A 20,199-nucleotide genomic window follows, 5' to 3' on the forward strand; every position below is an offset into this window, starting at 1 on the left:
ACCTACCCTCACGGTGAACATTCAGAGCTCAGTTACTCCAAGGTCCAGTTTCTCTTCTGTGAAATGGCCACCTCCCTAGATGCTGAGATGGGGACACAGGGAGGTGAGAAGCTTTGCCAAAGACACTCGTGGCTTCTCCTCTGGCTGCCTGGCTGCCTGGCTGCCTGTTGCTTTCTCACCATCTGCCTAGACAGCCATTATGCTGTCTAGAACCTCTCCTTGGCAACTTCCGCATGGCTGGGGAGCAAGGGGTGGGGAGGGGGAGTTGTGATGGGTCAGTCCTGGGGAGCAGCGGCGGCCAGCTTAGTCAGGCCTGTACACTCCACCACCACCTGCAGACTTGCACAGACTTGCCTCAGCCCTCCCATGCAGTCCCCTGCAGGCCTGTGCCTGGGGCCCCTCACTCCTTCGCCCTGACTCAGGAAACAGTGTCGCCTCCACAGCTGCAGAGGTCCCTCACGGGACACCAGAAGGCAGGCACAGGGGCATGTCCCCATCTTAGCTCTGCCAAAAAACAGCCCCACCTCTCACTGTCTCAGTTACCCTAGGGAGGGCCTCTCACCTCTCTGTGCCTCAGTTTCTCTCCTGCATAGCCAAGATAATAACAAAGCTTCTCCAGAGGGTTGAGGATTAAATAAAGAAGCACAGCCATTAGCATGGGCTTGGGTAAGCACCGGACAAATGCCCCTGTGATCCCCCATTCAGAGAGAGCTCTCTTCAGAGAGTGGGCCTTTGATGACAGTGCTGGCCTGTCACCCCTTGTCTCATAGCGTTTCTAGGTCCCAGGGGTGGCATAGGATTTGCACTGGGTGCAGCCAGGTGACTAGGGGACGCCTGCTCTCCAGGAGCACTGACCTGGCTGTAGATCTGATCCATGCTCGGTCTGTCATCCGGGGCCTCCTCCCAGCACTGCCTCATCAGTTGGATGCACTCTGGAGGCCCGTGGTCCGGGGACACCATCGGCCGGCACAGCGGGGGTGGGGACATTACCTTCCTGATGATTTCTGCAATAGACACCACATGAGCCAGCCTGGCCTCGGATTCCAACAGGAAGGACGGGACAGGCCTGTGGCAGTGCAAGGACTGGGCCCCCAAGGGTGCCCTAGGCTCCCGCCTCCCATGCCCGGGCATCACTGCTTTCCTGTGTGTGGCTCAGACTGGGAGCTGGGAAGGCTGGGTTTTAATTGTGGATCAGCTGCCACTGCTCTACGTGATAGTGAAGACGGTGACTCTCTGAGCATCATTCCCCAACTATGAAATGAGTTTAATAAATGCCTTCTCAGGAGGGGGCCCAGGGAGGAGATGAAGATGCTGGGTGTCTGGCAATAAGCAGGCAGTATCCACCCTGAGGCTCCGAACCCACTGCCACCACTCTGTTGCCAGGGATCCCCTCCAGTGTGCTCGAATCTAGGCACTGGCTCTGCCCCCCTGATGGTACCAGTTTCCATGAATGTGAGGCAAGGGCTGCCTGCTTCGCATGGCCAGCCCCATCACAGTTCCCTCCCAAGATGACACCTGTCCTGAGTCTCTGCCCCCTCCACTGGTTAAGACCATCAGACTAAGCCAGAGTCAGGCGGGCCATGCCGTAGTCTGGCTTCGCCGCTTGCCAGCACTCGGCCTCAGCTTCCCAGCCTAACGACTGATGTCTCAGGCAGCTGTTAGAAAGCCTGGGGGTGGGGGGAGTTAAGGGATCCTAAAATCCATGGGGAGAAGGAGGGGCCAGGTACCAAGCTTGAGCTCTGGAGTCAGAGATCAGAATGGGACTTGCAGTTACCTAGTCAGAGCCTGTGCGAGTTCTGTCACCGCGTGGAGCCTCAGTTTCTTCCCCTGTAAAGGGGCAGTCAGCACGTACCCCACAGGATGGCTATGAGGCACAGCAGGCTAGTGTTCCTGGTCCTTTGTTGGTGTTCTTGCTGGGGACAGTGCATGTGTCCCCGTCTCATTTTACAGACAAGGAAACTGAGGCTCCGATGAAACAGGACACCCAGGAGGGGCCAGTGAAAAGAAGGCCCTAACGCTGGGTCTGATTTCCACCCTGCCTGCACCACTCTCTGCCCAGAGTTTCCCAGTCTGCAGGTGTCAGGCCCTGAGGCCTGCAGCACGGGGTCTGGGAAGCTGTGCTCACAGAGCATATGCACGTGGGACCGATAACACATCCTGCCCACACGTGCACATCTGCCTTCCGAAGTTCGCAGATGGCCTCGCATGGATAAAATATGCACACATCCATTTCAAAGTGTTGCTGATTTCAGAGCGGGTTCTGTCACTGGGTATTTCCTCAGGCAGCGGATATTAAAAGTCAAGTAGTAGCAGATGAGGCTCCAACTTTACTGACGCTACGATGGAGTCCTCATAGACAAACGTGCTGGGGACTGCTGCTCCGGGCCAGGCTGGGTCTTGCATTCCCTCGCCACGTCGAGCGCACTGAACTCCCTCGACGTGGCCCTGTGATTGAGTGGCCGTGCTGCTGGCTGCCAGACGAGGCTGTACGTCCAGCCCACCGGCCTCGCAGGGCTCTGGGAGGATGCTCCATCGATGATTCCGAGAAATATTAGGGAAGGGACACTGAGTATAGATCGGAGCATCTGCCCAAATCCTAGTTCACTGTGTCCCCGCTGAGAAGGGTCTTCTCTGAGCCTCGTTTAACTCATCTCTGCAAAGGGGGCAATACCCACCTCTCAGGGATGTCAAACAGCATGATGCGTATGGGTCTTAGAGAAACGTGAGAGTCAGGAGGGAGCCTGGGATTCCCCATGGGCACCCCTCAAGCCATCCAGGCAGATATTCAGGGAGCGCTCACTATGTGCCAGGTACTTTGTCCGAAACATTTCACTGAATTCTCACAGCTCCTCTGCAAGGTAGATGGTGTGGTCCTTATTGTACAGAAGAGGAAACTGAGGCTTGAGAGCTTAAAAGGGATGTACTTGAAGTCAGGAGCCGAGTTGCTGTAGACCTAGGCCTAGGCCGGTGTCCCTGTGAGCCTGTGCTCCTGACCCTGTCACCCCTGAGGCTGGAGAAGGCACACCCCAGGAAGCAGCAGGCTGTGGACTGACAGCCACATCCAAGGGTGACCAGAGAGTGTGGGCCAGGCCCTTGCACCCAAAACCCAGTGGAGGCTAGGCTCAGAGCCTTGCGCTGGAGGGAGGGCTTGCAGAGCCCCTCTGGCTGGTCCCGCCCTCTCTCAGGGGCAGATGTGCAGAAGGCACTGAGAGTGCTGAACGCATGGCCTCACAGAGCCCCCTCTCCTTCCCACTCCTCCGCCTCTGAAATCTGGGGCCTAGAATGCTCCGTGCTCACTGGACAGAGCTCAGGTGCAGAAGGCTGTAGATCACCTGTCAGAGGCGGAGGGGATGGGGTCACCCCTGCCACTGTCCTGCACTGTAGGCCGAGGTGCTGGGGACCTGTGGGGATGGGTCCCTGGGACTAGGCAGAGGTCGCATGGGGACACGTAGAAATTGGGTTCAGGGAGCCCAGACAGAAAACTCAGAGGGAGGCATGTTTCTGAAGGTTGGCCCTGGCACCGGGGTGACATGAGAGGACAAGTCAGTGGGCCAGGTGATGACAGGAAGGGGCGTGCGGTTATCCTACACCCCAAAATACGGGGAGAGAGATGTTCTTTTTCTTTTTACAACTAAAAATAAGTGTAAAAATTTTGCCAGAGGGCACACGTGCTTGCCCTGCCCCAAGGTGAAGAGGTAGGGTACTCTGAGGGGAAGCGTTGAGGATTGAGAAAGGACAAACAAAAGCTGGGTCAGGCAGACCAGGCATCGCTGCCGGGGGAACACCACGGCCCGAGCGTTCTGTGTCATCCTGTTACAGGGGAGGCAAAGCCGCGTGCTTCAGCGGCAGAGCACTTCGCGGATCGAAGCAAGCCTCTCCTGGCCTTCTCTGCGGATGCTCAGGCTTCTTCTAACCGTAAAGCCCAGCAGTAGATTCTGTCTTTGTTTAGTGCGTCCACAGGCCCTGTGGCAATAACACAAAGACTGTCTCTACTCTAAGGCGCTCCCCACGTGTGCTTGCCAGAGAGGCAGAGAAAGGGCAAGTGAGAAAGCACCTTCCATGGATCACACTGCAATCCCTTCTCCTCCATTTTGCTTGTTGGGATTTGGGGCACACACACGTACCTGACATGGATTTCAAACCACCGGGTCCAGAACTCAAACCATGCAGTTAGCCACGTGGAATCCAGTTGCCTTAACCACTGTGCCACCAGCTAGGCCCCCCCCCATAGATGCTCTTGAAGGAGCCCCAACCTCGCAGGTATTCAAGCCCCCCAACACCGAGCTGTCTGGCTACATTGATCCTGGGGCCTGGCATCTGGCACATTTGATATCGGATTCCCAATTGATAGATGAGAAAACCGAGGCGCAGAGAGGGTGACTTGGATCAAGTCATATGAAGTAAGCCCCGTAGCTGGGGTAGAGCCCAGGTCTGCATAGACAAACTGCACTGGCCTGGCGGGGGTGGGTGGTTAGGGGACAAGCACCGCCTACACGGCAGTGAAGTGGCTGGGGACTTTTCCCGAGAAAGCACTGTCTAGGCCCGGGGCTGCTCCGCTGTTACCCTGGCAGAACTGCTCAAGACCCCCTGCTGGAGTCAAGGGAGCCCAGTTCTCATGGTGACCGTTAGCGACGTGCAGCTGTGTGGTTACTTTCAGGCCCAGGTTTCCTGGTGGCTACAGAGCTCCCTAGCTATGGGGAGACCCCAGCCGGCGACAGGCCAAGGAACAGGCAGTCCCGGTACCTTCTGCTGACAGTGCCGAGGAGCAGTAGGGAGGGCCTCGAGTCAGCACCTCCTGCAGAATGATGCCGATGCTGAAGATGTCTCCTTTGAAGGTGCCCTGCCCGGGGGCCCCGGGGCCTCGGAGCAGTTCAGGAGCCGTCCATAGCAGTTCTGCAATCACAGGGCAGGCCATAACCTGTCACCTACTGGCCACACTGGGAGGACGCAGGGGCTTCCGTTCTCCCCGAGTCATAAGTGAGGAGTCCAAGGTTCGTTCAGCTCGAGTCACAGCCCAGAAGGCGCAGAGGGCCCCTACCCCTGCCCTGCTAGCTCTGGGTTTGAACGAGGCCTTGCACCTGCTGGCACCCCTGAACTGACCTTCCGGGGCTGGCCGGGGGTAGGCAGCACGCTGGGTGTCCAGGAGCTCTGCGTAGCCATGGTCAGTGACCTTCAGCACGAAGCGTCCATCCACTACGCAGTTCCGGGACTTGAGGCGGCCATGAGGGAAATGTCGATGGTGCAGATACCTCATGCCCTGGGGGGTGGGGGGCACATCGAGGGTCCATTAGGTCTATGTTAAATGAGAGAAACTCTCGTCCTACCAGAACTCCCATGAGCCCAGGAGCCCCTTTCTACCTCCCCCTCTTCCGCTTTGCCAGATGTTCCCCATTTAAAGTGGAAAGGGTACAGACACGGGAAATCAAAGCCTCTCGCCCCACCCCCTGCCCTCCTTGTGCCCCCCAGCTCCTACTCCAGGTGTGGAGGGTCCTTACTCGGATCAAGTCCAGCAGCAGTGAGGCCTTGAAGGTCCAGTCTAGCCTCAGGGCCTCATTCTGCAGCAAGTCCTCCAGGCTGCCCCGGGCACAGTGCTCCAGCACCAGAGCACTGATCCCTGGGGCCACAAAAAAACCCAGGCAGGTGGTGACGTTCTCATGCCGAAGTTCCCGCATCTGCGGAGACAAGGGCAATTTAGAAGCCCTCAGTGGCTCTTCCAAGGCTGGGCCAGTTACTGTCCATATCTCTCCCTCAGTACTTGGCACTCAGCATGGGACTGCACACAGAGAGCTCTCAGAGGTGTTGGATACATGGGCAGATGTTAGACAGACAGACAACTGGATCAGTGGGTACTCAGTAGATGAATGAAGGGTGGATGGGTAGATGAGTAGCTGGGTGGGTGCTGGGGTAGATGAGTAGCTGGGTGGGTGCTGGAAAGATGGTGGTGGGATGAGTAAGTGAACAAGTGGGTGGACAAGTGGATGGGTGGATAGTGGATGAATGGATGGATGGATGGTGGATGTGTAGTTGGATGGGTGGATAAAAGAGCCAATGAATGAACTTGTGAGTGGATACATCATGAATGAATAAAAGAAGGAGCTGCAGCCAACTCCACAGAACAGGGATCTACATCTGTTGCCTAAGTGATACCATGGGCCCAAAAGTTATACCTTCTTTCCCCCAAGACTAAGGGACTAAGGAGGTGGAAGAAGGGCAGAAGAGATCAAGCATTAAGCAGAACGCAGCCTCCCCTACCCAGTGGCTACCCAGCAATTAGAAACCCAAGCAGGGTCACTAGCATTTGCCAAGCAAGAACCTCTGTCTGACATGGCCCTCCTCGCAAAAACAGCTCAGGGGTCAACTGAGTGGAGGAAACTAGTAAACTCTCTCCTTAGAAGTTCATGAGCACATCAGCTTGTGTTATTAAGCATGGCCTCAGATCCTCTGACACTTCTGCCATCAAGAGGTGGGACTCTGTGCCCTCCCTTTCAATCTGAGCAGGCTCTGTGGCTAGTATGACCACCCAAATATGGTGGAAGGAGTCTTGTACATTTCTGGTTTGGGTCTTAAATTGGCAGATTCTTTTTGCTATCTCTAGGAGCACTGTCTGTTGGAAGAGCCACAGCAAGAAGTGCTTCTACACTGAGTCACCATGCTGGAGAAGACTTCACGTGGAGATGCTTGGTCTGAATACAGAGGGAGGCTAAGTCCAGTTGGACCTGGTCTTCTAACTGCCCTGCCAATGCAGAGCATGTGCGTGAAACCACAGCAGGCCCTCTGCACTGACGTCTGCAAACTTTCCTATCAAAGTCCAGATAGTACAAGCTCATGCCTTGCGGGTCATACAGTCTCTGTCACACCATGTGCCTCTGCCACTGTAGCATGAAAGCAGCCATAGAAGTACATGAAGGAATAGGTAGGACTGTGTTCCAATAAAACCTTATTTATTAAAATAGGCAGTGGACCTGATTTGGCCTGTGGATTATGGTTTGCCCCTCTGGCAGCCCATTTACCAGCTGCAGCTCACCGAGTAACCCCAACCAAGGCCAAGCAAACAGAAGAACTGCCCAGCTGAGCCCTGCCCAAATCTTTTACCCACAGAATTATAAGGTAGTATCAAATGATTTTAAGTCACTATACTTTGGGTAAGTTTTTAGACAGTGAGAGGTCACCAGGACAGAGTATTAAAGGCTCTGAGAAGTCTCATGGCTAAGCCAAGCAATTTCCAAACCTCCGTGACCACATTATGACATTTTCTTTTCAGAAACATCTCCTTAGGGGCTGGATAGTACCCACCGGTAAAATGCAGACCCACATGAGAAGCTGACCCACATGAGAAGGTTCTGGGTTCATATCTGAAGGCCTTCCTGAGTACACCAGGTGCACATGTGTTCGTGATCTGGGGCCGGCTGAGGCTAGGGTGAGTCATGTGCTAGGACCCTGTTGGGCGTGTTTTCTCTCTCGCTCTCTTTCTTTCTTTCTGTCTGTCTTGCTCTTGAAAGACAAATACATTTTTAAAAGAGAAAGAAATATTGGGACCAGCAGTTGGCGTAATCGCTATGTGACTAGATTCCCAGGTAGTCAACCGTAGTTTGAGTCCCGGACCCAGTAGCTTAAACTCACACCGGGCACGTGTGCGTGTGTGCCCAAGATCCCAAGAGGAGAATGGAGGAGAAGGGATTGTGGCGTGGCCATCCCCTCCCCGGGGGGGGGGGGGTGATTTCTCACTTTCTGTCTCTCTGTCTCTCTCTGTCTTTCTGGCAAGCAGAACCTCTTCAAAAGAAAGAAAAAAAGAAACATCTTCTCAAAGTGATTGCAAGATGACCTCTGAGAAATACTTAACTTAGCCTCCAGTCACTTTCTCCAAACGATTTCAGACAGTGGTGGTGTTAGAGATAAAGCAGTTTGCCATTAGTGAGGGCACGCTACTCACCAGGACTGGTCCTAGCTTATTTCCTATATTCCCTGTACTCCCAGAATTCCCCTGGGGAAGGTGTCATCAGTTCCATTCTGTGAGAAAGCGAAGTGCTCCATGGAGGCGGGATGATCTGGGGTCTTCCTCACTCAGGGCCTGTGCTTGGTCCTCCACCTCGCAGTGCTTGCTCCCAGGATGGTGACCATCTGGAGTGAACGTGCTCATGGGGCTAGCAGAGACAGTGACTGGCAGCTCCCCGAGGGAGGGCACTCTCCTCTCTCCACTGTGTATGCCAAAGCCTAGAACCCTGCCTGGCACGTGTGTGGTGCTCAGTGAACAGTGAATGAATGAGTGGATGGCTGGATGGGCGGGGGGAGGCGTGGGAGGAGGGCCTGTGATAGTGTTCGTTCTGACATGTGGTGGCCCTGCAGGAGGGGACTGTGCTCCCGCAGGGAGGTTGTGGCGATGATCATATTGGGGTGGTGACCCGGCTTCAGGGATGCTGGTGTGCAGTGGTGGCAGTGATGTATGTATAGTTGTCACCAAGACCTCGTCAAGGGGCAGGGATGACTTCCTCTAGGTGGCCAGAAGTGTCCACGTCAAGTAGGGACCAATTGGACCTGTGAGGGTCCCCTGAGCCGGCCTGTCCTCACCAGCCCGCCCCTCACCCTCCGCCATCTTACCTTTCTCAGGAGGCTGAGGCAACCCGGACGCAGCTCGGGGGCTGTGCCTGCTTCAAACTTCTTCAGCCACACCCAGTCTCCCTGTGCAAGGGGCCACAGCAAGAGTTCAACTGGGCTGCCCCGTCACCGCGGGCCTGGGGATCCCTGCACCTCTCGGCCTCAGCGTCTCCCCATACATGTCCCACAAGCAGTGGAGTCTGACAAGCCGCGTCCTGACTTCCCACTTTCTTGCCCTGCGACCTGGAGGGCCTCAGTCCTCCCAGCCTCGTGCTGCAGGGCTCATGGATGGAGGTAGAAAGCATGTGTGTCCCCCTTGAGGCAGCTCCACCCTGCAGGCCTCATGTACTCAGGACACTCAAACCCTGGGTCCGGGGTGTCTGGATCTGGGACTCTGTCCTTGCCTTGGCCGGCCCTAAGCCTTCTCTCCCCTCGTCACTGACGGGGCCTCACCTGAAGCCCACAGCTGCCTCACTGAAGCAGACATAACACGCTTCATACAGCATTAAAGCCTCCTTCCAGCAGGAAAGATAACAGAGGCTCCCCATGGACAAGGCAGGAAAGGGCAAGTCTCTCCTGCTCCTGCCTATGGAAACGATTAGACTGGGCCATTGACCGCGAGAGCATGCCGTGAGACTCCCAGCCCCAATGGGCTGCTGCAGTTGGACAGTGGCTGCTGCGACATCCCAGTGTCCTTGGCACTTTGGCGTCTTACTGGTCTGACCTCTGATTTCCAGCCTCGCCATCTGTTGGTGGCTTAGCCAGCACTGCCCCCATGTCAGGGCTGACGGAGCCACAGCCCACCTTGCCTAAGCAGGGAAGACGGTGCCAAGGCTGGCCTGAGTGCTGAGAGGCCCTGGGTGGACCAGGCCGGCAGCATCTGGCTGAGTGGTCAGGAACTGGCTGCTCCCCAAGGTCAGATCATGAACCACGTGGGCTGGGGGGTGGGGTCCTGCATCCCACTACTGGCCCTGCTGCTGACTTGCTGAGTGACCTGGGAGTCGCTGCTCCTGTCCGGCCTCAGTTTCCCATTCCACAGCAGGACTGGGGCATACACGGGCCTAAGCGGCTGTGGGTTCCCTGGCTTCTCTCAAACCTACTACAGCTCCCCAAGCCTGGCACAGGGGTGGCAGAGGTCCTCACCTGGTATAGGGCCACGCTGGTGGGCTCCTGGGGGGCTGGCAGGCTCCTGGCTGAGCCCTGGGCCCCTGACCTCAGGCTCCCAACATCGCCCACACTTCTGGACTCACTTGCACTATCCACGTGAAGCCTCTGGAGGGGGCAGGTGGGGTCAGGAGCCTGGGCTGGGTCTGTCTGCCACCTTCCCTCCCAGCCCAGCCCTGCCCACCCACCCGCCTACTGGGGGGCTGATGGAGGAAGGTGAGTTCCTGGGCTGTGAGCAGGATCCGGCGGGGGCCCCTCACCAACTGCAGCTGCTGGACACCCAACCTGGAGGCAAGAGAGGTGAGGCCTTGTGGGGAGTGCCAACGCCACCCCCACACACACCTTGGTCTTACACATGCCCTGACTCCGAGCCCTCCCAGCTCTCCCCAGTTCCACATCGGTCTCCCCACCAGTCCCAGATGGGCTGGGAAGGCCCTGGTACTCTCTCCATGGAATCCCTTGGCCTCCAGTTCAGGCCTGGGACTCCTCTCCCCTCTGACACACCTGTTGGTTCCCAGCCTCAGTGATCCCTAGAGGCCTGTAGGCATTAGGGGCAGCCAGAGCTTGGGGTGAGGCTGGTGGAAGGCTGCCCTTGTGGTCTGGATTTGGGAACACAGGAATTCAAGGAAAATGGTTTTCTAATCTGAGGGCCCTGAAGATCACCCTGGCTGGTCCCCTCTTGTACACAGGGGAGCCTGAAGACCGAGGGAGAGCTTCTTGTGTGAGGTCATGGGCTTCGTCTTCGTCTCACATGGCCTCCTCAGGGGCAACTGGGTCCTTGAAAGTCCAACTGAGGCTACAGACTGGACAGGAGTGCAGGGGCCTTGAAATCCTGGGAGACAGGCTGAGAAAGCCCCTGCAGATTTCTAGAGCCATCTGTGCATGCAGGAGGAGATCTGGGGTGGGGGTGGGCCCACAAAGGGCCAGAGCCTGGCTCGGGGGCAGACAGACTCACCTGATGAGGCAAGTGAGGGCCCCCCCAGCCAGCAGCAGGACACAGGCCAACACTAGAGTGAAGAGGCCGCCCAGGGTCTGTGTGTCTGTAGGAGGAAGCAGAGGCAGGTGCTGGGGTGGTCACAGCAATGACCATATAGGACAGCCCCCCACAGGGACATGAACAAGCCTGGCCAAGCCTAAGCTGCCCACCAACATTGGCAAGTGTGTTAGGGGATAGGGGTGCACATGTTCATACATGTGTGTGTCTTTCTATACACCTATGCATGCGTGTGTCCGCATGATTTCATCAGGACTGATCCTCTGGATGGATGGAGGATAAGAATCAGAATGGCAGGGTCTCCTGGTCTCTCTCTCTCACTCCCCATCCTCATGTGGGCCTGGGGAAAAGGAATCTTGCACATTAAGTCACTGGACTTGGGCTCCTCCTGAACTCAGCCACCACCTTCCTATGTGACCTTGGGTTAGTCACCAAGCCTTTCTGAACTTCAGTCCTCCACGGGTGCCCACCGAGGCTAATGGCCTAGTGTCAAGGCTGTGGAGCAGTTAGGAAATCAGAGATGGGGATGTGCCTGTAAAGGCTCTAGCCCTGCTCATCTCGGGGTGGAGGGGGCTGCTAGTCTTCCCTGTTGCTTCCTAAATGTTGGATCGGTCATCTCAATGGAGTGCCAAGCTCTTTCTTTGCACCTGCTCCTACCCCTCACATAAGTCTGCCCACATGGAGAGCTTTGATAAAGGACGGAGGGCTGGCTGGATGCACGGGTGGTGAGTGGGTAGATTGTGGAGGATGAATGAGTGGATAGATGGACTAATGGATGGGTGGGTGAGTAGGCAGGCAGATGGACGAGTGGATAGAAGGATGGGTGGATGGGTCAGTGCGCAGATGGGTGGCTAGATGAATGCATGAGTAGTGGATAGAAAGATGAATAGTTGGGTAGGTGACCAGGTAGGGGTGGAGAGATGGATGAGTGGGTGAGTAGGCAGGCAGATGGACGATTGAATAGAAGGATGGGTGGATGGGTCAGTGCGCAGATGGGTGGCTAGATGAATGGATGAGTGGTGGATAGAAAGATGAATAGATGGGTAGATGACCAGGTAGAGGGGTGGAGAGATGGATGGGTGGATGGAAAGGTGGAAAATTGGACAAATGGATGCATAGATGGATCAGTGGGTAGGTGAACAGATGGATGGGTGGGTGGACGGGTACGTGAGAGTGGTTATATGTGCGAGTATGAACAGGTGGATGGATAGGCAGGTGGACGGATAGGTGAGGAGTAGGTGGATGGTGGACGTGTGAATAGATGGACAGCTGGGCAGGAGGGCGGATAAAGAGTTACCTTTCATGCATAGCATATTGGGGTCGAACCAACAGCTGGAGTCACGAGCTGGAGGGGCCCCTCCTGGAAAGTGAATGGCCCTGCCCAAGGGCTGCACTTGCCACGTGCCTGTGTCCAAGATGTGGGTGGGGACCAGCTGGCTTCCTTGACCATCCGTGTCCAGAATGACATACTGGGCCAGCCTCCGGCCCTTCACATCCGTCCGGATCCTCTGGCTATAGCCAGCTACATCCAGGGTGCCCATGTGGTCCCCTAGGTGGGCCCCTGAGAGCCCATCCCCATGGCTCTCAGAGTGGTTCAATGCATGGGCCAACAGGACAACAGCATCATAGACGGTTCCAAAGAGTGGGGACACCTGGGAAGAGAGAATTCCTCAACCCCATGAGCCCAGGGCACAGGCACCCAGTCCTGGCTCTCCCGCCAGCAGCAACTGTTTGGGTCTATGCTCCGTCCAACAGTCCTCCGCTTGGTCCCGTCCCTCTATTATCCTGGCTCTGCCTCCGCAGCCTCACAGGCCTCCAGCCACCACCACCACCATAGCCACAGTCAACGCTAATATCTCGCGGGCACATGGGACCTTCGCAATACACCCACAGCAGAACTCCCGGCTCTGCCACCTGCATTGTCCTGCTAATATCTCGCGGGCAGATGGGACCTTTGCAATACACCCACAACAGAACTCCCGGCTCTGCCACCTGCATTGTCCCTGTTTTTAGGACATGAACTCCCATCTGTCCAGTTTCTCAATTTCACAGCAGAGGCCTGATCCCTGACCTCTTTCTTTCTTTCCTCTAGTTCAGCATCGAGTCTTTCTGTTTTATTTCAGAACTTATCCTCGACCTGGCTGACCCCTCACCAGCTCTGCTCCTGCCCCTGGGGTCGAGCCTGTCACCGCTCACAGGACCACGCAGGGACCTCCTTGCTTCATCTGGCCTCTTCAGGTCACTCCCCAGGAAGCAACCAAAGAGATTTTGTAGAAACCAGAAAACAAATCATTTCTTACTTAAAACCCACAATGGTTTCCCACTTTATTAGCAATAGTAAGTTCGGAGTCTTCACCTCGGCCTGAGTGCCCACACGCTCAGTGCCAAACTCCTCTGGGGCCCCGAACCCACCACCCAGGACAGTTTAGCCGCCCACACTCCCTCCTGCCTGGCCTGATGGCACTGGCCACCTCAGAGCCTTTGCTCTTGCTGCTCCTTGCCTGGTGGCTCTTCATCCTGATGCTTCCTCATCATTCAGAGCTCAGCTCAAGTGACACCTCCATGGAGTGGGTCTCTGCCGTCCTGTCTCTACTGCCCGCTGCTCCACATGGGCACCCTGGATGCCACTGGCCATAGCCAGAGGATGTGGATGCTCGGCTTCTTGGGGGCTCCATCGCTATTCAGATTTGGTGACCTTGTTACTGTCCATCTCCCCTCACAGATGGAGGCCAGGTCTACCTTACATGTCACTGTGTCCCTGATGCCTGGCATGGTGACCTATGAGAAGGACTTAACCTACATTTGCCAGCTGAGATTGAATGACCCTTGGCCACCACATCCCTGTCACCTCCTCTAGACACTGTCCTCTTATCCCCGAGAAGCAGACATCCCACGGCCAACTCCACATGGCTGAGTCTTCTGGGTCGAAATCATGGCTGCCACACGTCCTCACTAACACCGTTTAGATGCCCGGCGAGACTTTGGAACCTTCCCCTGTACCCGGCTGGCCCTCAGTCTCCCAGCACTCCTCCGCGGACCTGCACGTGTGTTAGAGAGAAGGGGAGCCAGGAGAGGAAGAACGCATTCAGAGAAAGAATGGCTGGACCGGAAATGGAGCCGCCGGAACTGAGAGCCAGAGACAGGAAAGCAGACCCAGGGGCCCAGGAGGAGGGCCAGCACAGCAGGCCAGAGGGAGTCATTGAGTGAAGGGAGGGGATGAGACCGTGACACACACAGCGATGAGAGGGGAGCAGCTACACCAGGGGCTGGCAGATAGACACTGTCAAAAGGGACAGGTCAAGTGCCCAAGATGAGGTGCCAACCAGGCCTGGGGTGAGTGAGGGGCGCATGTGCACTGTCCCCACACTCCAGGTACATGGGGATCTGCATGGACTTACCTGCCCTGGCTTCAGGCCGGTAGCGGTGAGGGCCTCATCCACAGGGCTGGACCCCAGGCTGATGGTGAGCACTGCATCGTAGGCCTCCCGCAGGGGCCCACTGTCGTCCAGGACCCGGTAGGAGTGGTTGTGGTGGGGGAGGGCGAAGAGGAGCGTGTCATAGGGCAGGAAGACCAGCCTCCCGTCCGCCAGGCCCTCAGCCCAAGCCTGGCTCAGCAGGGCCGTCTGCTCCGGACCCCCCAGCAATGCTGAGTGCATACACAGCACCACGACTGGGGCAGAGAGGATTGTTGCTGTCACATGCCCTGTCTGGCCGTGGCCTTTCCTGAAGCCCAGAACTCTCAGGCCCAAACTCCCCTCTCCACCGCCACCCCAACCACCTCCCCACCAGTCTAAAGGTAGAATTTCCCCTTATTCTGCTCCCCCGTAACAGTAACGGCTAAGACCACCCAATCTGGGTTGGACCTGGTGCAAAGTATCCCTTCCACTGAGGATAGATCTCTACCAGTATGGACCTCCCAGACTTCCGCTCACCCTCCCAGTACCTGGGACCAGCTCCCCACCCTGCCCTACCCCATTGTCCTGACAACTACTAATAGGTGCTGACAGCTTTCTAAGCGTTGTCCTGAAGTATGTATACAAACTCTCAGTCATCCCACATACGACAGCACTAAGAAGCATGCGTATCATGGTCTCCACGTTTTAGATGAGGAAACCGAGCCACGGAAAACTTAAGGAGTGGTTTCAGAATACGTGAACACCAAGGGTACAGCCAGGATTTGAACCCAGGCAGCCTGACTCCCAGCTTACACTCCTTTCTTTAAAGATTTTTTTTAATTGAGAAAATTCCCACACCATAGAATTCACTCTTAAAAAAGGGATCCAATTTAGAAAGTATACAATTCAGTGGCTTTAGTATGTTTGCAAGATTGTACAATCACCAATATTTAATTCTAGAACATTTTCGTCATCCACAAAGGAGATTCTGTACCCACTTCCCAAGGTTCTCTCCTGACCTACTTTCTGCCTCTGTGGATTTGCCTATCCAGGACATTTCATAGAAATGGAATCACACAGTATGTGGGCTTTTGTGCTTGGCTCCTTTTACTTAACGTCTCCTTGTAGCACGTGTCAGCACTTTCCTTTTTGTGGCTGTATAATATTCCACTGTAATAAACATTCTGTTTATCCATTCACCATCAACTTGCAACTCTAGCTGTGGCTCTGGAGGCATGCTCAAGGTCTAAAGAGACATAGATATGATCACCTTCGCCTTAGTAAAGAACCCTTGCTAATAAGGTGGCCAACTTCCAGGGACCAGGACAAGGGAGCCTCTGCCCACATTAAAGGTCTGTGCTGGGTTTCTGCTGCATCTTTTCTCTCTCCCTGACTTGGGTCACTGACAAGGGCGGCAACTTCAGCCAACAAAGGGTTGCCACTTGCTTTGACTGTCACCAGGTTTCTACTGCAATCTCTTTCTCCAAGAAGATGAGGACACTTAGGAAGGCTGGGGGCCTCCTTGCTTGGGTCTGAGGGCCTCTTATCACATGGAGGTGGGCCTGAGCCCTGGCTTCAGCTGAGCACTGCATGCCATGCTGTGTGAGCTGTGAGCCAAAGACCATCCCATCGAGTCCCTTGGGAGTGGGGAGCCCCTCGGAGAGAGCCTCACCCGGATGTCAGGATCAGAACCAGGGCCTGTACCCACCCGCTCTGTCCAGGCTTCTGACCAAACGTCTTTCCTCTAGCAGAGGGAAGCGCCATTCTGTATTTGACCACCAGGGGGAGCCATTTCTCTGAACTCGGAGCCGGGAGGACCACTTAGAGGGAAAAGCCGGCTGGACTGGCTGTTCTGAGCCCTTTGTCCGCAGCAGTCCACCTCATCTTCCCAGCCCTATCGAGTAGGGCCCTAGATTAGCCTCAGGGCATTGCTGAGAAACTACTTGCCTGAGGTAACACAGCTGGAGGGGCTGGCAGTGGGACCCCGGAACTCCAACTCCAGAGTACATGACCCTAACCACTCTCCCTCCTGGCTCCTGGATGCCAGCACGCGGCTGGAACACAGTTCCCTGCAACAGGGATGGACAAGGCGACTGATGGTTTCTCTGCCTATTGCCATCAGGCCCCAGCCACATAGAACTGAACCATCCCCTGTCCTGGTCCTGTTGACACCCTGCCTCTGCTCCTTCGAACTGGCCGGCTCCCTGTCCGGCATGACGTTCCCCCTCACCTATACTCACACTGATTTCTCATTGTCAGCCCTGCCCTAATGTCACCTCCTCCCAAAACCCTCTCTGGCCCCGAGAAGAACAGCTCCCAGCCCCTGGCGTCTCCATGCCGCACATGCCCACACAGCTGTCTCCCTCAGACTCGGGCTCCTGACTGGGGCCTAGCCGGCTCCCCATCAACCCCCAAGGTCAGCCAGGACCAGGTGGACCATGGCCCCCTGTAAAAGTGCATTTTACCTTGGTATACGCCACTCACCAAACTGAGTATGTGAAACTTGAATACAGAGAGAAGGAATTTCCAGAACTATACCTATCCTTGCTATCTGCAATGCACTCTTTTTATTTAAAAAAAAAAAAAAGAATTATTGGGACAGCAGGAGGCATGGTGGTTAAGGGCGCTGGACTCCCACATGGCCGACCACGGTTCAAGTCCTAGACCTGGTGGCTTGCTTTCTCATGCTCTCCTCTCTGTCTCTCTCTCTGTCTCTCACACTATCACTCTCTGGTCAAATTAAAGTAAATAAATGGGTAAATAAAGTTAAATAAAATAATTCTTAAAAAAGAAATGTATTTTTAAAAGAATTATTTATTTAATTTTATCTATCATTATTATTACTATTTTAGTTTTCTGAAAGGCATGTGTGCTTACCAGAGAAGAGAAATGGAAAGTGAGAAAGCAAGCCACCAGGTCTGGGACTCGAACTGCAGTCATCTGTGTGGGAGTCCAGCACCTTAACTTCCACACCACCTGCTGGCCCCTGCAGTTCACTCTTACATGTACTATGTTTACTCCATTCTATTTCATTTTACTGAGCTCTATTCTTTTCTACCATTTTCTACTCTACTGTTTTTATAAGATAGTCTTCATTCATTAAATTGATTTCTTCTTTTTAATCACCTGAGGGCGCTTGTGTTTGCCAGAGAGAGTCAGAGAGACTGGGAAAGAAGGAGAGTCAGAGAGACTGGGAAAGAAGGAGAGGGGGAAACATCCCCCATTGCGATATAGTCATTCCACACTCCCTTCTCCTCCGTTTCACCATCTTGCGGGGTCTGGGGTATGTACACGGATGTGTCTGGCGTGTTTCTCAAGACACCATGTCTGCGATTTGAACTGTGGTCGGACATGTGGGATCTGGATCCCGTAACCACTAGGCTACAGGCTAACCTACATTAACTTCCCGACTGTAAAATCCACTCTCCAGAGGCCACCTATCCCCCTGCACCATGACTTTCTCTGGCAAACTACGTCCTTAAGGACCAGTCAGCGTCACCTCCTCTAAGAAGCCTCCTTGGATCCCCCAGGGCCCAGCCCTGTGCCTCCTCTGACTCTGCAACCTCTGCTCCTGGCATGGGCCTGGCCATCACACAGTCGCCCCCTGGAGCCCAGTCACCACTGTCCTGTTCACTGCTGTCACTCAGCACCTGGCACAACAGAGGGCTGGGGGACAGGATCGGTGAATCCATAAAGCTTGCAGCTCTAACCCACGAAACTGAGAACAGCTCCGGCTCCTGTCCTGGGTTCAAGTGGCTCTGCCCAGCCCCTGGCGTCTCCATGCCGCACATGCCCACACAGCTGTCTCCCTCAGACTCGGGCTCCTGACTGGGGCCTAGCCGGCTCCCCATCAACCCCCAAGGTCAGCCAGGACCAGGTGGACCATGGCCCCCTGTAAAAGTGCATTTTACCTTGGTATACGCCACTCACCAAACTGAGTATGTGAAACTTGAATACAGAGAGAAGGAATTTCCAGAACTATACCTATCCTTGCTATCTGCAATGCACTCTTTTTATTTAAAAAAAAAAAAAAAAAGAATTATTGGGACAGCAGGAGGCATGGTGGTTAAGGGCGCTGGACTCCCACATGGCCGACCACGGTTCAAGTCCTAGACCTGGTGGCTTCAAATTCCTCTCTGTCTCTCTCTCTGTCTCTCACACTATCACTCTCTGGTCAAATTAAAGTAAATAAATGGGTAAATAAAGTTAAATAAAATAATTCTTAAAAAAGAAATGTATTTTTAAAAGAATTATTTATTTAATTTTATCTATCATTATTATTACTATTTTAGTTTTCTGAAAGGCATGTGTGCTTACCAGAGAAGAGAAATGGAAAGTGAGAAAGCAAGCCACCAGGTCTGGGACTCGAACTGCAGTCATCTGTGTGGGAGTCCAGCACCTTAACTTCCACACCACCTGCTGGCCCCTGCAGTTCACTCTTACATGTACTATGTTTACTCCATTCTATTTCATTTTACTGAGCTCTATTCTTTTCTACCATTTTCTACTCTACTGTTTTTATAAGATAGTCTTCATTCATTAAATTGATTTCTTCTTTTTAATCACCTGAGGGCGCTTGTGTTTGCCAGAGAGAGTCAGAGAGACTGGGAAAGAAGGAGAGTCAGAGAGACTGGGAAAGAAGGAGAGGGGGAAACATCCCCCATTGCGATATAGTCATTCCACACTCCCTTCTCCTCCGTTTCACCATCTTGCGGGGTCTGGGGTATGTACACGGATGTGTCTGGCGTGTTTCTCAAGACACCATGTCTGCGATTTGAACTGTGGTCGGACATGTGGGATCTGGATCCCGTAACCACTAGGCTACAGGCTAACCTACATTAACTTCCCGACTGTAAAATCCACTCTCCAGAGGCCACCTATCCCCCTGCACCATGACTTTCTCTGGCAAACTACGTCCTTAAGGACCAGTCAGCGTCACCTCCTCTAAGAAGCCTCCTTGGATCCCCCAGGGCCCAGCCCTGTGCCTCCTCTGACTCTGCAACCTCTGCTCCTGGCATGGGCCTGGCCATCACACAGTCGCCCCCTGGAGCCCAGTCACCACTGTCCTGTTCACTGCTGTCACTCAGCACCTGGCACAACAGAGGGCTGGGGGACAGGATCGGTGAATCCATAAAGCTTGCAGCTCTAACCCACGAAACTGAGAACAGCTCCGGCTCCTGTCCTGGGTTCAAGTGGCTCTGCTCCCATTTTTCCTGTTTTAGCGGGCAGGAGCCAGGACCGCTTTGCTCCTGCTCCATAACTGACGCTCAATTCGGAGCACTAGCTCCACTGCTCTTGCTGGCCAGCTGTGTGACCTGGGCAATGTCTTACCTCCTCTGAGCTGCAAACTGGAATTCAGTAGGACCAGCTCACAGGGCCGTTGTCGAGAGCTTGGCCCCGTGTCTGACGTGGAGGAAGCCTCCCATCAGTGGCCCTGTGGTGTCCCAGCCACCTGCAGCAGGAAGGAGCTGAGAACACTTACCTTTCAGGCCGTCCACGCTGCAGAGCTGCTTCAGGACCTCCGTGGCCCCCTGCTTCCCAGGCCCCAGGGAGGTCACCAGCCCCACGGGCAGCCCATGTGTCCTGAAAGTCATGGCCAGCTGCTGGGCCGTGGCCACCCAGATGTCCTGGTGAGAGGACACAATGGCTGAGCGAGCCCAGCCAAAGTGCTTCATAACAGCCAGCAGCACGTGAGCAGCGGAAGGCAAGGTGGGCGCCAGCTCCCCTCCTCCCTCTGTGGCCCCGCATGCCCAGGAGAACAAGGTCTTGCCCCAGCCTTGGGCCAGCAGGGCTGCCGCAGGGCAGTAACCAGGATTGACAGGGCCCACAAAGGCAGCTACAGTGTTCTTGTGGGCCAGAAATGTGGCCAGGGCACGAGGAGTGTCACAGCCTGTAGGGAGGACCACGGACGCCAGCCAGGAGCCTGGCAACAGTGTGGGGTCCTGATTGGCTCTGTCCACAGCCAGCTGGGCAGCCACTCTCGGGTGGGCCTGAGCAAAGAGGGGGTCGCAGTCCCAGGGACCCAGCACCCCCAGGGTGAACGTCCCTGTCCCC

The 20,199-nt window shown here is 55.0% G+C and overlaps 1 protein-coding gene across 1 annotated transcript in view; it reads right to left on the minus strand.

Moving 5' to 3' along the window:
* LOC102494681 (olfactory guanylyl cyclase GC-D) overlaps positions 1-20,199 on the minus strand; it is a 67,452-nt gene that overhangs the window by 30,955 nt on the left and 16,298 nt on the right. Inside the window, exons 3-13 of the mRNA XM_006141152.1 lie at positions 19,628-20,191; positions 14,145-14,420; positions 12,048-12,419; positions 10,712-10,796; positions 9,945-10,041; positions 9,736-9,864; positions 8,596-8,676; positions 5,496-5,672; positions 5,101-5,257; positions 4,744-4,893; positions 856-1,004 (exon numbers count right to left, since the gene is read on the minus strand). Of these exons, the coding sequence (XP_006141214.1) occupies positions 856-1,004; positions 4,744-4,893; positions 5,101-5,257; positions 5,496-5,672; positions 8,596-8,676; positions 9,736-9,864; positions 9,945-10,041; positions 10,712-10,796; positions 12,048-12,419; positions 14,145-14,420; positions 19,628-20,191 (2,237 nt within the window). The remainder of the gene's footprint in view (positions 1-855; positions 1,005-4,743; positions 4,894-5,100; positions 5,258-5,495; positions 5,673-8,595; positions 8,677-9,735; positions 9,865-9,944; positions 10,042-10,711; positions 10,797-12,047; positions 12,420-14,144; positions 14,421-19,627; positions 20,192-20,199) is intronic.

Source organism: Tupaia chinensis, unplaced genomic scaffold (assembly GCF_000334495.1).
Source record: "Tupaia chinensis unplaced genomic scaffold, TupChi_1.0 Scaffold000047_1, whole genome shotgun sequence".
Lineage (NCBI taxonomy): Eukaryota > Metazoa > Chordata > Mammalia > Scandentia > Tupaiidae > Tupaia > Tupaia belangeri.